At 41.8% G+C, this 16,166-nt stretch overlaps 1 protein-coding gene across 2 annotated transcripts in view; it reads right to left on the reverse strand.

The window, feature by feature from the left end:
- The window catches only part of LOC136857952 (uncharacterized), a 355,007-nt gene that overhangs the window by 108,734 nt on the left and 230,107 nt on the right, over nucleotides 1–16,166 (reverse strand). For both annotated transcript variants that reach the window (XM_067137083.2, XM_067137084.2), the window contains exon 2: nucleotides 13,063–13,800. In XM_067137083.2, the coding sequence (XP_066993184.1) occupies nucleotides 13,063–13,712 (650 nt within the window). In that variant the 5' untranslated portion in view covers nucleotides 13,713–13,800. The remainder of the gene's footprint in view (nucleotides 1–13,062; nucleotides 13,801–16,166) is intronic.

Genomic DNA, 16,166 nt, shown 5'->3' on the forward strand with positions numbered 1-16,166 from the left:
AAACCATAGGCGAATAGCGAACGATAAGAGGCAACGAAAAAGGAAAACAATGGCTGCTCCACCTGGAACTATCTGCCATCTCTGCGGAAAATTCTGTGTCTCCCGTATTGGGCTGTTCAGTCACATACGGACTCGCAGATGAAGAGGAATTCTGATTGGAAGACCAACCTACTCGTCTTCGAGTGTTTGCTATTGACCATTGACTCTGGAACTTCAGTGTTAAAGTGAGAAGTTTCTATGAACTATGATTAGTTTGCGTGAAAGTGTTCGAACGTTTGACGTTAATGCAACCTTTCCACAGTAATGGATATTCCTGCTTCATTGGCGTACAATGTAATGTTCATATATTGATTTACGTTTTACCTCAAAACAACTGAACCGGGCTGAGTAGCTCAGGTGGTAGAGCGTTGGCTCTCTGAGCTCAAGTTGGCGGGTTCAATCCCGGCTCAGTCCGGTGGTATTTGAAGGTGCTCAAATACGCCAGCCACGTGTTGGTAGATTTACTGACACGTAAAAAAACTTCTGCGGAACAAAATTCCGGCACCTCGGCGTCTCTGAAAAACCGTAAAAGAGGTCAGTGTGACGCATAAACCAATAACATTATTATTCAAAAAATCCGATGTGTGAAAAAACTCATTTATATTTGTATTTACAGTAAGCATAGAAAGTTTTTAAAACGTCACTCTGTCTGTCTGTTAGGTCATCAGCCCAGAGGTTGGTTGGATCCTCAAAAAACACCACCAAAGGTTATGCGGTTATAAGGAAACCGAAAAAACCAATGGCAGCACCAAAATGAGGCGTACTAGGCAAGACGAGGAGTGAGGTGGTTTGTCATTGCTTTCCTCACTGAGTCAGAAAGTGCTATTGCAGAACGACTGACCCTATGAGCAATACCTTTCATAACACTCAGATGCACTAGTCGTGCTCTGAATGTCATTACTCAGCACCACCCATACCCCAGCAGCTTCCATATTGTCACAGCCATGGATGAGACTGGGACTTCGGTGAAAGCTACACTTTACTCTGGCTTGTGCCAAGAGATGGACACAAAAGTACTGTATCCATCAACAAATGGCAGCAGGCAAAAAACGTCACTATGATACTCATATATATGGATAACATTGCACTTCCTTCTTCATGAAGAACCAAGATTGCAGAAGAGACATTCAATTTTACGACTGTCTTCAATGTGTCTTGGAACTGATTAGAGAACATACCTAGCACTTTAATGATAAGTAAAACGTATGAAGAAATATTTTTAATTTGTCCATAACCTACATTTTTCTGTGGTCAAATTAAATCCACGTGACAATAGGAAAAATTTTTCTATTTTCATATCTGAAGCTTGTATTTGCATATTGCACCACTTTACAAAGGAGATTTAAGCCTTTAATCCTTTAAGACTGGATAAACTAGTGGTAAAAATATCGATCACGAGAAGCCAGAGAAGAAAACTGGCAAAATTCAGACAGGGAAGGTGAATGTCCACAACGACCATCCCGAGCATGAGTCCTTTCCCGGTCACTCCAGGAAAATGCTCACTTGTTAACTATGACAAGCCCGAGATATCTTCTCCAGCTCTAGTTCCCACTTACCTACTACTGCACGCACTACTGACAAATACAGCATTATATCTTTACACTTCGTCAGCATAACAGCATCTCTGATGTAAATTCCCTGAAACATATCCGATCATATTATCAAAGAGTCCGTACCTCCGGTTATGTGGATTTAGGACTGGGTATGTGACCATTGGAGGCTAAGTAAACCGACCATGGGCACTTGTCGTCGAATCGGAAGGCAGTTGAATTCTGATTATTATTTGAATTGATTTCTCAGCTTATTTGAATAATCTTACCGCTGGCAATAGCCTGAAATCGTTTTCTGTAGTTTCCAAATTTTAACAGCATACAAACCAGGAGGATGGTACCTTTCTACGAGAACAATACTCTTCCTTCTCGATTTCTTAGAGTACACGTCCCATTACAGGATGTCAGACCGGGCGAGTCGGTTCGAACCCCACTGTCGGCAGCCCTGAAGATGGTATTCCGTGGTATCCCATTTTCACACCAGGCAAATGTTGGGGCCGTACCTTAATTAAGGCCACGGTAACTTCCTTCCCACTCCTAGCCCTTTTCTATCCCATCGTCGCCATAAGACCTGCCTGTGTCGGTGCGATGTAAAGCAGCTCATAAACAAACGAGACAAACAAAGAGGATGTCAGAGAGATCTCAGGTGCGTGCGCCTGGCACAAATGACGATGATAATAGATAACTATTATTTAAAGAGAATAAGGTAACACTACAAGATTTGTATATAAAACTCGAAGATAATCTGAATTTATTCTAAAATAAATCGTCTGAGCTTGAAGTACACCTACTCAGTTTTTCCTCTGAAGCCCTCTCATGATGCTTATATTAGGCAGCATGGCTATGGAAATAGGCTCGTAAAGTGAGTGCAGGAGGCTCATGGCTGTATATTCTTATACCGTACAAGAAACGAGCAACGACGCAAGGTCCTCTTTGTTTCGGGGGCTTGGGGAAGTGTATTCTTGTTTCACTTCTAGCAATCCCATCATCACATGTTTCTGCAGAAATTGATAGTATCGATTTTAGAAGATAGAAGATGGCTACGGTTGATACTATCAACAGAAGTGATTATCTTATGACAGTACTCTCTACAATCACTGCGGTATGTTCACGAATCCACCTGTTGCTGTTTCTAGGTGTATGCAGTAGTAATAATAATAATAATAATAATAATACGTTGAAAGTCTGTTTCGATTACAATGCGGTCGTGGAAATACAATATTCATTGACATGCCCCATAACGGGCGACTTAAACGCACTCTACAGTGTGCTAGCAGCAGTGCCAGACCTGTAGCTCAGATCCTTTCAAACAGAACAAAGATGGCCTAGGCCACCATAGCTCAATTGGTAGAGCAACCGACGCGAAATCGGGAGGTTGTGGGTTCGGATCCCACTGGTGTCCGGCTGGCCATTTTTGTTCTGTACTTAACATCTCTTCAACACGTACTACATGTACGTAACACGACCTAATACGTTGAAAATCTGTTTCGATAATAATAATGTTATTGGCTTTACGTCATACTCATTGCTTTTATGGTTTTCGGAGACGCCGGGTGCCGGAATTTAGTCCCGCAGGAGGTCTTTTACACGAGGTTGATGTATTTGAGCACCTTCAAATACCACCGGACTGAGCCAGGATCGAACCTGCCATGTTGGGGCCAGAAGACCAGCGCCTCAACCGTCTGAGCCACTGAGCCCGGCAGATGCAGTACTTTTGCACCTGTCTCTCACCACGGGCCAGGGAATAATTTAGTGTCTACTAGAGTCTCATTTACGGCTGTAACTGTGTGGAAACTACAGCTCGGCTTCTTGGCCGAAAGGCCTTCCGTTATTAGGGCCCCGGGTTCTGTTCCCGACCAGGCTGGGGATTTTAACCACGTTTGATTAATTCCTCTTGCTCGGGGGCTGGGTGTTTATGATCTTCTTAATGCACATCTTCACTTTAACATATCACACAACCAACTACCTCAAAAAACACGCATTAATGACTACATCCTTCCACATATGGTTGGCATTCCAGGAAGGGCATCCGGCCGTAAAACTAGACTTAACCTGGATCGCCAAGTCCAAATAACTGAAAAGAAAAAATACCAGGAAATAAGAATAAGACTGTATGGACTGCTGAGGGACGAGTGATGCTGAGTAATGACATTCGGACCACGACTAGTGCGACTGGATGGTGTGAAAGGTGTTGCTGCAATAGCGCTTTCTGGTGGTTGTGTCTGAGGATCCAACCACCCTCCGGAGTGAAGACTTAATAGACAGACGGTTAGGAAATCCTGCGACCTTTCGCGGTATGTCTACGAACGAACACATTAAAATATCAATGCCTGCCCACAGACAGCTTGGCTCTCCCAGGAAGTTTCACTTTCATTTAAAAGTGTGAACCATGCATGCGATTGGTACTGTAGATAAAAATGCCTAACATAAACTGAAGTCATGAGTAGAAATATCGCAAGTGTCGACCTGCCCTTGTGAGAGCCCATCATTGACACAGGTTAGCTCTACTAAGAACGGTGATGGTCTCCCATACCATTAGCAGCACGTACTGTAGGCTATACAGTAGTACCGGTTGGCATTGACGACCCTGAAAGGGAGAGTGGACGGTTTGATTCTGGCATGTTTACAAATCTAGACGCTCGCTCTCGTGCCACGAAACAAGAGCATTTACTTAGCTGATGAACAAGTGCATGTGTTTGTGTGTCAGTCACACGTAGTAAGAAGTAGAGACAGTCTTGATTCATGGATTAGTGTGACCAGAAGTCCCTTAGTGTATAGGATTGTCCCTTATTTATCTAAGATGTCCTGTTGTCCCAGTAAAAGATATACGTTTTTCGTGAACCATCGCGTGTATTTTAAATTGCACTTACCACAAAGCTCTGATGTATATTTTTCATTGTGTAAAGTGTCCGACTCGTTGGCTGAATGGTCAGCGTACTGGCCTTCGGTTCAGAGGGTCCCGGGTTCGATTCCCGGCCGGGTCGGGGATTTTAACCTTCATTGGTGTATTCCAATGGCCCGGGGGCTGGGTGTTTGTGCTGTCCCCAACATCCCTGTAACTCACACACCACACATAACACTATCCTCCACCACAATAACACGCAGTTACCTACACATGGCAGATGCCACCCACCCTCATCGGAGGGTCTGCCTTACAAGGGTTGCACTCGGCTTGAAATAGCCACACGAAATTATTATTATTACTGTGTAAAGTAATTATTGTTTGTTTGGTTGGCACTAAATATAACAAACCAATCAGACAGGTGTATATAAAATGTAAAAATGATTACTTATAATCCTGCAGTGTGAACATTGCTTTTTTTGTTTTGTTTTGCCAAACTTGTTTTTATAATGTAGGCTACTAGAATAGGGCCGCTTCAATGTTTAATAATAGTAATAATCAGTATTGGTTTTATATAAACGCACGTTGTTTCAGACCGCCCTCTATAAAATATCTTCCCAGAAGGGGTTTATAATTTAATTTCACCGTTTATGAATATTATATAAGTATTCAAACTCTTTCTGGTATTTGATGAAAATATGACATTCGCAGTCGGTGAAATTAAATTATGCTTCTCTTGTTGGAACTTAATTTTTGAAATACTGTAACAGAATAGTACTGATAATCTTACCCACAACATCAGTTTTGAAACACAACAGTAATTACTTCACCTCCACACGAGCGGACGAGGTGATGAAAGTAATTGGAGCAATGAGACCTTGACTCAAACTAAATGAATGGGAGGAAGTGTCCGTGGTGCCATCTAAGATAAGGTAAACTCTGTCGTGGTCACTTTGCTAACAGGTTCACCGAGCGTGACCACGGCACGTGAACACCTGCAATTATACGCCCACTAGCCGTCACATATGTAATTAGATCTGCGAGGAAAAACAAAAACGCACCATTCTAAACTTTATTATGAAACCATTCTACCCTAAGTTCACGCTAAAGAATTTAAACTGAGGTATATGGGCATCCAAGTCTTCAGTCCATGATTAATTACAATGGAATTATGCAATCAAATCACATCAGAACTGTCACCTATTCTAGCAATGGGACGAAAGTGTTTAGAAACCGAACTAAGGTGAATTTTAGGGTGTACCATGGTTCTAGTTTTACCCTTTTTTTTAATTTTCGACACTAACTTTGGGAAAATGCGAATTATTTTCATGTTGCGCGGCTGTCAAAGAGTTACGCTTACGCGCACTACTACACGAGAATAATACTGCAGAGATAAGAATCAAAAGAAAAAACAGAGTTTACACAGGTTACGTAGAGTATTGCCAATGGAAAATGTCTACTATATAATCATTCCCAGTATGATAAAATAATTTGGAATTATTGCTTACAAGGCCAGTTGTCAGAGCTTCAATTGTTACAGAACAGAAACCTTGGGCCGAGGACCTAGATGCTAGGAACTTTAAACAACAACTGATTATCTCTTCTCTCTGCTAGGGGCTTTACGTCGCACCGCAACTGATTATCAATCAATCAACAGAACGCTACATATTTTTATGTAGTACTACCAAAAAGTGAATGTATTCCATAATAGGTATTATACCAATCATACTAAGTGTGAAATGCATTTAATATATACGAGAATATCTATGGGAAGCAGAATATCTATGGGAAAAGAAGCCTTCGGAAAGGCCAGAGGGCTTTTGACATCTAAGGCAATACCTATTGATTTAAGAAAGAGGTTCGCAAATTGTTTCATGTGGAGTGGAGTGTTGTATGGAGCTGAAACATGGACATTAAGAAAGAAACAACGTATTTGGAAAGTTTTGAATTTAGTTGTGGAGAAGAATGGAAAAAGTAAAGTGAGAAATAGTGAACTGCTAAGAAAAGTAGGAGAGAAGAGACACCTGATGAACACGATAAGGAAGAGGAAAATATCCTGGTTGGATCACATACTACGTAGAAATTGTCTTCAACAGAGGGCGATGGAGGGAAAAATAGATGGAAGAAAAGGAAGAGGAAGAAGAAGGTTTGGAAAGTTAACAGATGTCAAACAAGGGAGAAGCTATGAACAACTGAAGCAAGATGCTCAGGACAGAGAATCATGGAGGCTGTCCAGTTGATACCGGTCTCAAAACAGATTCGAAGAAGAAGAAGAAGAAGAAGAAGAAGAAGAAGAAGAAGAAGAAAACGCAAGTAATAAAAAAAATATACATAGTATCAGGACACATTTCAGTAACGAATAGATATTTCTATAATTATACCACAAAACTAACTGAAAACCTTCAGGTACCGGTAAGCAAATAGCGCAAGATATGGAAGCAATAGCATTCTGTGTAGAGCAATACAAGATTTCAATTCTACTACCATAAAAGTAAAATAACATCAAATTTATTTAATCCTGCTAGTATAAAAGAAAAGTTACGCCAAGGAAGTTGAAACCACAAAGAATAACATGTTCCGTTCAACCAAGCAAATACTTTCAGATTCCTCAAATGATATCAAGACAAAATAAAATCACCGAAGAAATATATACATTATATACAGGTTCGTTTGTGAACTTGTGGCTGTACTGGAACAGAAAAGCGGGTTAAATCCAGTCGCTGCTAGCTAAACGCTGTCTCACGGCCTACGCATATGCACAGTATAACTAGCTGGTGTACACGTGCTTCGCTACAGAATTCTACATTGTGTAAAGAATTGTACATGAAGTTGTATACACGTTGTGATTAAGATTGTACTGTATTAAATTGCAGAATAACATAGGTATTTAAAAATTAAATTTTAGGCGCCTTCCCCTAAACTACCATTTCATCCAGCGTGAATAAAGTTATTTTTAGTCAAAACTGTAGCGCTTTATTCCTCGACTTTACATACTGATTTTCATTAAATTCTGTTCTCCCATTTTCTCGTGGCCCGGCAATGATATCGACTTAGCAAAAAAACATTGAAATTCATGAATATCTCTGTCATCATAGCCGGTACGCTAAAAATGTATAAGACATAAATGACCGGAAATTTAATTCCATATAACTTTAGTTATCTAGTTTTTATCGATAGGACCACTAATAAAATAGATTTTTGAGAACTGAATTTTAGGCCTTCCCCTAAACTACCATTTCACTCAGCGTGAATAAAATTGTTTATAGTTTTGATTAAAGTGCCTTATTACCCAACATGACATGCCGATTTTCATTAAAGTATCTTCAGTCATTTTTTCGTGATGCGCCTACATACATACATACATACGTACATACATACATACATACATACATAAATACAGACAGACAGACAGACAGACAGACAGACAGACAGACAGACAGACAGACAGACAGACAGACAGACAGACAGACAGACAGACAGCGATGACGGACAATTAAATAGAGCATTTCATTATTACTGTAGACATGACCATTCTTTCTTAATTCTGAGCAATGTACTTTATATTTATTGTGTGGAATGTAGATTGTTGGGAAACGTATTCTGCAGTTCCAATCCACCCCACCTAGCAACCGATCTGTGATTTAAGAAATTCATTAGAAGAAACATGCCATCCTGTGTTAAATAACGCTTTTGTTTCAGCCTTTATGGCGTAATTTTCCGTTTAAATTACAAATTACGTGTAACCGAACAGAAACTTTTACACACTCGCAATGCACACCGTCTAGTTAAGATGTTTAACGAGCAGTATTCATGGATTCGCCTCACATAAGACCAGGGTGAAAACTGAAAATCAAGGCACTCTACCGTATCTTATGCATCCGAGTAACGAAACTATGAAAAATGCGTCAGCATAAGCTATCCTCAGGATATTTACATTTCGAAGGCAGCAATAGCGTGCCGTTCTTAGACTTGAACAGTGGCCTTGGCGGTGCAGGGTGCGTGTCATCCCGGTCACTGTACTCCGTGATGCTCCACTTCGCATGACAGCGTACGCCAGATGCCGCGGGCCACGGATTTAAAGCGCATACCGGCAAACAATTAACACATTCAGAAAGCAAAACAACAAGTATTAATGGAAAGGAAAGGTTGTTGACAGTCAAACTATTCGACAATCTTCCCGAACCCTAACGAGGAACTGCATTATAATGATGTAGCCACAAAGACGCATACAAAATGCTGTTAATTGTGTACACTCTTTAATTTACAAGTTGTTTACATATATTCTACACATACGCACTAATGAAGTGCCATCTTGAAACAAAACACTACTACGAAGGAGTAGAAGAAGAAGTAGACTGCCACACTAGCATGTCAACGTACTAGCAATCACAACATGAATTCACATACTCGATTAAAGACTTGCACTCACAACTCTTGTTAAACTACAACACTCAACCCTGAAGACTGCCTTTTTATATACACTGCCTGGCCAGGCTTCTAGAAGAATATGACACAACATGTTTTCTCGTAATTTCGAGTCTCCAATAACCTATTTACAATGACAGGATTTTTCTACACAATTCCAGTGGAAAGATGCGTTATTCTGGACAATTACAGTGTGTTGCACAATATTGCAGTGGATTTATACATCATATACACGGTTAATAAATTATATACTATTAATTACGTGTTCTTACAAATAATACGATCATGATTTATACCAAATAAAGTTGTACACAACCACGTAAATAATAATACTAATAGATGTAAACAATTTCATAGCCATACCTCACAAGTAATCATAATAATAATAATAATAATAATAATAATGAATCGAGTTTGCTATTTCCATTATTTACCCATGGGTTAGAGAATATTGTTTCCAAGTTACACTAATCTATTACACTTGCGCCAATACTCAGGAATTTAGTATATAAAAAGTGGTCACTAATTTTCGCTGTTGTCAATGCGCCTGTTTGAGTTCACGAGGGTGTGAATTTAACTTCGAAGTTAGGCCACACTAAGAATACCATATGATTCTTCCAAATAAATTGTACTAAAAATATGCGGTCGCTACGAGATTTGAAATTGCAATTTTCCGATTTCCAGCTGTACACTTAAACAATATATTTTACCATAAATATAGTGTTTTTCCATAGAGCGTTCGCCAAGTCGCTGACTTGTTAGTTTGGATCAAGCTAAGAATTTTGTAGAGTGTTACCGAAAGATATTGATAGAAATTGTTCATTGTTGTGCGACATCTTCTGTATTCATTTGTTAACAATTTTAGCTCAATATTCAAAAATATTATTGAAGAAGCGGTACACCGAAGGAGTGGTTGCGCGGTTTGGATCATGTAGTTATCAGCTTGCATTCGTGAGCCCTGAAGATAGTTTTCCGTTGTTTCCCATTTTCACACCAGGCAAACGCTGGTACTGTGCCTAAATTAAGACCACGGCCGCTTCCTTCCCACTCCTAGCCCTTTCCTATCCCATCGTCGCCACAAGACATACGAGGGTCGAGTCATAAGTCATGGCAACTATTTTTTCTTCTCGCGAACAGGAGACAACACGGAAAATCTAAGATATGCATTTGGAAATATAAGGCAAGTTCTTATGCATAGTGCCTGAAGACAAATTCTGACTTCAGCAGATTCTCGTAGGAAAATAACAGAACACAGGCCATTGGTAAACATTGTTTTACAGACCTTCAAAATAATCACCCCAGGTTTCCACTGCACGTTGCCAGTGGTGGGGCAGGCGCTGAATATGAATACCATTCGCTGCATGTGTATCGCTAACGTGTGACACCCCTGTCCGAAATGCTGTTACGATGTTCTCTTTGTTAGCAAACCGTTGTCCACCTAATGCTTCCCGCAGCTCTGCATGGCATTGGCGTGCATTTCTGCCGCGGAGAACTGCTGTTTTAATATACGATCGTTGCTCCTGCTTGTTGACTTCCATTTTGTGACGCTCTCGCTCGCACACTGAACTTGAGACATGCTTAGACCCACACTGTTGTTTACATACGCCATCTAGTGGCATCATACGCAAGTACATACCGTACGTTTCCAAATGCATATCTTAGATTTTCCGTGTTGTCTCCTGTTCGCGAGAAAAAAATAGCTGCCATGACTTATGACTCGACCTACGTATCTGTGCTGGTGCGACATAAAGATCGAAGAATTGACCAGACCCGCCGAACGATTTAGTAAGGAAAAGTAAACTCGTGTCCTCCATATCCCTACAGTCGTTTCAGCTAAACGAGGTGAGCTTCATGTATAGTTCTTAAAAACCGAGCCTGATATGGTAGTCGATTGGGGAAGGCGCTATCTTAGTCAAAAGCATTTTTTTTTTGTTAAGCTTGTCACAAGAGTAAGTAACTATGAATAACTATGTTGGAGTTGTTAACCTAGCAGTGTATTATCTATCGAATGTCAGCAGCGTTATATATATTTAATCCTATACACATAGCTCATAACATGCTATAACAGATCATCATAATTATGTCATGACGCAAATCGCCGTAATTCATTTGTCTGTACACACTCGCGAAAAATGATATCCCATCACCAAGTAGTTCAGTTCAGACTAAACAACTGTCTACATAACATATGTATTTGAATGAAAGTTTCCAGGTCACAGGTTCAAGTACGGGCGAAAAGACATGTAACATGCTGGTACATTAATAATAACTGCTGTAGTAGCCACGATTTTGAATGCAAGCTTGCATTTGCGTACAGGTGCCGAGTGTCATTTTGAGGGATGGAGTTCCATACCTGTTGCACTTGGTCAATCAAATCAGCAACTGTTAAGCTGGTATTGGATGACGCTGGACTTGTCGTCCCATAATGTCCCATACATACTCAATGGGCGAAAGGTCTGGTGATCTCGCAGGCCAAGCCAACTGGTCGATATTATGTGGAGTACGTTGGGTGACAGCAGCCGTATGAGGACGAGCGTTATCCCCTTGAAAAAAAAAAACCCAACGTGAATATAGCAAATGAATAGCAGCACAACCGGATGTACAAATCCGGTGTCAAGGCTCCTAGGATAACGACGACACTGCTCTTGCTGTCAAAGGAAGTCGCTCCCTAGACCACACCTGGTGTAGGTCCAGTGTGTCGACGCCGCAGACATCTTGGTTCCAAGCGCTCACCTGGCCTCCTCGCCAAACTACGGCCATCATTACCACCAAAACAGAAGTGGCTCTCATCTGAGAGCACAACAGATCTCAACTCCGCCCTGAAATGAACTCTAGCTTGACACCACTGAAGTCGCAGATGGCAGTGATTAGGAGTTAGTAGCATGAAAGCTAGAACACGTCTGGCTCGGAACCTGTCGCTCAAGTAATTGATTTGTTACAGTACGCTGTGTCACGCTGGTGCCAACTGAAGCTCCCTCTTCGTAGTGGCCCATGTGCGGCCGCATCCCAGTCTTCTTCAGTCACTGCCTCACCGCTACCATTGTTGCCAACATCGATGCACTGTGGATGCATCTCTGCCAAGTCTTTTTGCGGTATTATGGAAAGAACATCCACCTTCTCGTAGCCCAACTACACGGCCTCATTCAAACTCAGTAATTTGCCTTCTTCGTCTCTTTAAAGGCATGCTTGACTCACATCTACCCCACAACGTCAACACCGGACGATGACTGATGATCACGAAGTGTACAGAGCGTATTGAAAGCAAACATGCTCTGCAAGGTCATAGTGGGGTTACTAGCACCACTCTTCGTCGATTAGCGCGCACATCTGAATAGGCGTCACCTTTCAGATGTGAAAACACGCCTCCCGAATTTCGTTTATCTAGCAAAACTCCTTCTTAGTGCGGCGATTTCATTTTCCGCCAGTGTAAGTCTCAGCTGTAAATATAACAAAACTCCTATCAACACTTTTAAAAACCGAAAATAGGCTATGTGTGAAAATATATGAAATAACTGCTTTTAAACACACCTAAAAATCTGGGCCCTGTGGTTACAATATATCACAGACGTTTCATGTCAATAAATCTAGCGGCTGTACCTAGTACAGTCTAGCATGATTTCGTTTTCTATGAAAGTAAAGAAAGAAATTTTCCGCTAAGAAAACTGCCACTGAAAATTTCTTGAAACGTCCGGAGCTAACATCCCAATTAGACTACGGCTTACAAACCTGGAAAATACTTCAATGTTCATCAAGAGCCGACCTTGAAATAGTAATCTGTTACGAATGAACTGGCCAATGGACGTAGGTTAAAACCTCCCGTCTACTGTACAAGATGCTCAATGCTATACCGAATGCGGTGATAAGTTTACGCGTTGCACGCGCTTAGAATGGCTGCCAACCTTTCAGGTGTTCGAGCGTAAACGTACCACACTGTTTGCTTTCTGTTTACATTTTAGGTGCATACAATGCAAAAGGACAAACGGAAAGTCGAGCGGGCAGCGCCTGAGCAAACATATTGTGGCTCCTTTACGCTCGAGGTCTGGAAAGGAGGCAATCAAAACTAGTCACCTCAGAACTATGGCTCCTATGTTCACAATAACTGTATTGGTATCCACTAACGCTCCTTTAATTTACGAAACAATGGCTTTCCACATAGGTAGTAGCGAGGGCACTAGGCCGGTCACTAGGGAACAAAGAGAGTCTTACCTTTCGCCGCCTTGCGCACTCTTGACCAGCTTGACGGCGAAGAGGAACTGGATGGCGCACACAAGGAGACAGCACAGGTTGAGCGACAAGGTAAGAGCGCACAGCGCTAACGTCACCTCGTACACCACCACGTACTCCTCGGCAGAGATGACGGTGAGCTGCTCTGAGCGCAGCACGTCCCGGATATCCGTGATGGTGAGCGGCGAGATCTTGAGCAGAAAGATGAGGGACAGGAGGGCTAAGAGAAGCGACACGAGGCATAGCAGTCCGAGGGATGTCAACATTTCTTTGATGCCCGCCTCTTTGGAGCGCGTCATGAAGCGAGACACGTTAGCGGGCAGCGAAGGGGGGCGCGCTCGGGGAATGTTCAGTCCGCCGTTCGCCATCTTGGGCGGTGGCGCTCCCCCGCCGCCCCCGGGACTCACACTGCTAGAGTTGCCCCCCAACGAGTGCTTGGACGTGCTCAGCGTGGACACATTGAGGGCGTGCGAATGGTTCAGTCTCTGTGACAAGTTAATGCTGAGGTTGGGGTGCTGGGACAGGAGGGAGGTGTTGGCGGGCGGCACACGAGGGAGCATAACGAGCCCCTCTGGCTGAGCCCGCCCGCTCGTCGTCGTGCTAGCGGGGGTCAGCATGGCATGCTTTAACATGGCCGGCACGCACTACTGGGGGGCCGGGCCCCGCCTCCATGCTGCCAGCTCAGCGGCGACTCGCACACAGCTTCATCTTCCCGCTCTCCTGAAAGAAACACAAACATCTCATTACCCGTAGGAATTTTGTAAAATGCAAGCACATATAAAAATATTAATTTCCTTAAATTCATTCATCAGACATTTCATTAAGCATGTACGATGGACAAGGTGACATCAATATAGACACTTACGCCTCTCAACATTCATTTTGCAAGACTGTGAATTTACTAAACGCCTCCACAATCCTCTATTTGTGACTAGCTCTGTGGCTTCGTATAGTTTCAAGATATTGCATATTAGATATTAGATTGCAGGCTTTCAGCATAGGCTGCGATGACCAAGTCATCGGCATAGGCCAAACTGCCTTTCAGTAGATGAGCAATGTAAACCATGAACGACAAAGGAGACTTGTCTAACCCCTGTAAGTATCTTGAACCAAAGAACTCATTCTACCATCAATTCTCACAGTAGTCCAATTGACAATATAAATAGGCTACATATGATTCCTTTTAATACTCTACTCTTAATCCCTTAGTCCCTCAGTACAGCTAGCATATTTTCCCTCGATACTCCGTTATATGCCTTCTCTAGATCTAGATCTACGAAACATAATTATTCCTCTCGTAGCATTTTTCAATTACCTGGCGCATACTGAAAATCTGATCCTGGAACCTTCCTCTATACTACTCATTTTCATACAACTTACTCTCAACCACTGATCTCACCTTCCCTTCCAAAACGCCCGTGAACACCTTGCCTAGTATACCGTGTAATGAAGTACCTCAACAGTTGTTGCAATCCTTCGTATTCCCTTGCTTATAGATACGTGCAATTAATCTTTCGTCCAATCAGAAAGTACCTTGCTAAAATTCCATGTTAATCTTATTACTCTGTGAAGCTATTTCATTCCTACCTTCTCACTATATTTCACCAATTCAGGTCTAATTTCATGTTAATAATAATAATAATAATAATAATAATAATAATAATAATAATAATAATAATAATAATAATAATAATAATAATAATAATGCAATGGTTCTGAAGGCAGCAGTTATGTATGCAGCCGAAACTCTATCCATAAATGCTAATAAGGGACTTCTCGAAGAAAGGAGCGCAGAACCATTAGGGGAATCATGCGATCCAACAACAAGAATGGCATCCACCGAAAAGATCCAACAGGGAAGTCTATAATAAAATAGCGAAAAATACAGACACCGTCCACAAAAGACGGGCAAAATGTTACGGTCAGCTCAAATGAATGGACGGAAGTTGACCAAACAGATCTTTCACTTGTTTGATTCAAAACCTAAGTCCGACTCGTTGGCTGATCGGTCAGCGTACTGGCCTTCGGTTCAGAGGGTCCCGGGTTCGATTCCCGGCCGGATCGGGGATTTTAACCTTAATTGGTTAATTCCAATGGCACGGGGGCTGGGTGTATGTGTTGTTTTCATCATCATTTCATCCTCATCACGACGCGCAGGTCGCCTATGGGAGTCAAATAGAAAGGCCTGCACCTGGCGAGCCGAACCCGTCCTGGGATATCCCGGTACTAAAAGCCATACGCCATTTCTTTTTTATTTTTCCAAAACCTAAAACCACGATGCCCTCGTTTATAAACACCGAAGAAGACCTTCAAATGTGACAGATCAAACCGAAAGACGCCTTTGACAGAGGTCTTTTCCGAAAAAAGATAGTGATGAACAGGCTAAACCGAGACAAACAACCGAAAAGAATACACGGTGTCCCTTGGACAGAGAAACGCAAGCAGGCCCACTCAGAAAGAATGAGGGATTTCTGGGCTCAAGAGAAAGCAAATTCACTGCCAAATGTAACAAGACTTAACGTGGTTCTCAATGGTCCCAGAAAATTGATAATAATAATAATAATAATAATAATAATAATAATAATAATAATAATAATAATAATAATAACCATTTTCACTAGGACCAGCATGTGGCAACAGTCTAAAAATTAACGACCTCGGGCATTGTGTGAAGTTGACACTGAACAAAGCAGTGCCTTAGATCGTTTTTACTTAATTAACTTCGCATCATAGAAAATTAGGATCAACGTAGGCCAACATCATTTTCAGCATTGAAAAACGAGACGCGTTAGCGGGCAGCGAATGGGGGCATGTCGTGCGGGGAAAATTCTGTCCGCCGTTCGCCATATTGGGCGGTGTACGACAAACTTGCTTGAAATGAGCGCTATGTGAATAATGCTAATAATAGCGACCTACAGTACAACCCAGCTGGTGAAAAGGGTTCGATTTCTGGCATAAAAGTTTGTCATTTAATTGGAATGAAGTGTGAGAGACTTTCACGTAGGTCTCGTACGATTTACAATATCTGAAGGAGGGTTAAACACATAGCATAGTTATAATTTACGTTTGAAAAGAGAATCTCTGAG

This window comes from Anabrus simplex, chromosome 1 (assembly GCF_040414725.1).
Source record: "Anabrus simplex isolate iqAnaSimp1 chromosome 1, ASM4041472v1, whole genome shotgun sequence".
Classification (NCBI taxonomy): domain Eukaryota; kingdom Metazoa; phylum Arthropoda; class Insecta; order Orthoptera; family Tettigoniidae; genus Anabrus; species Anabrus simplex.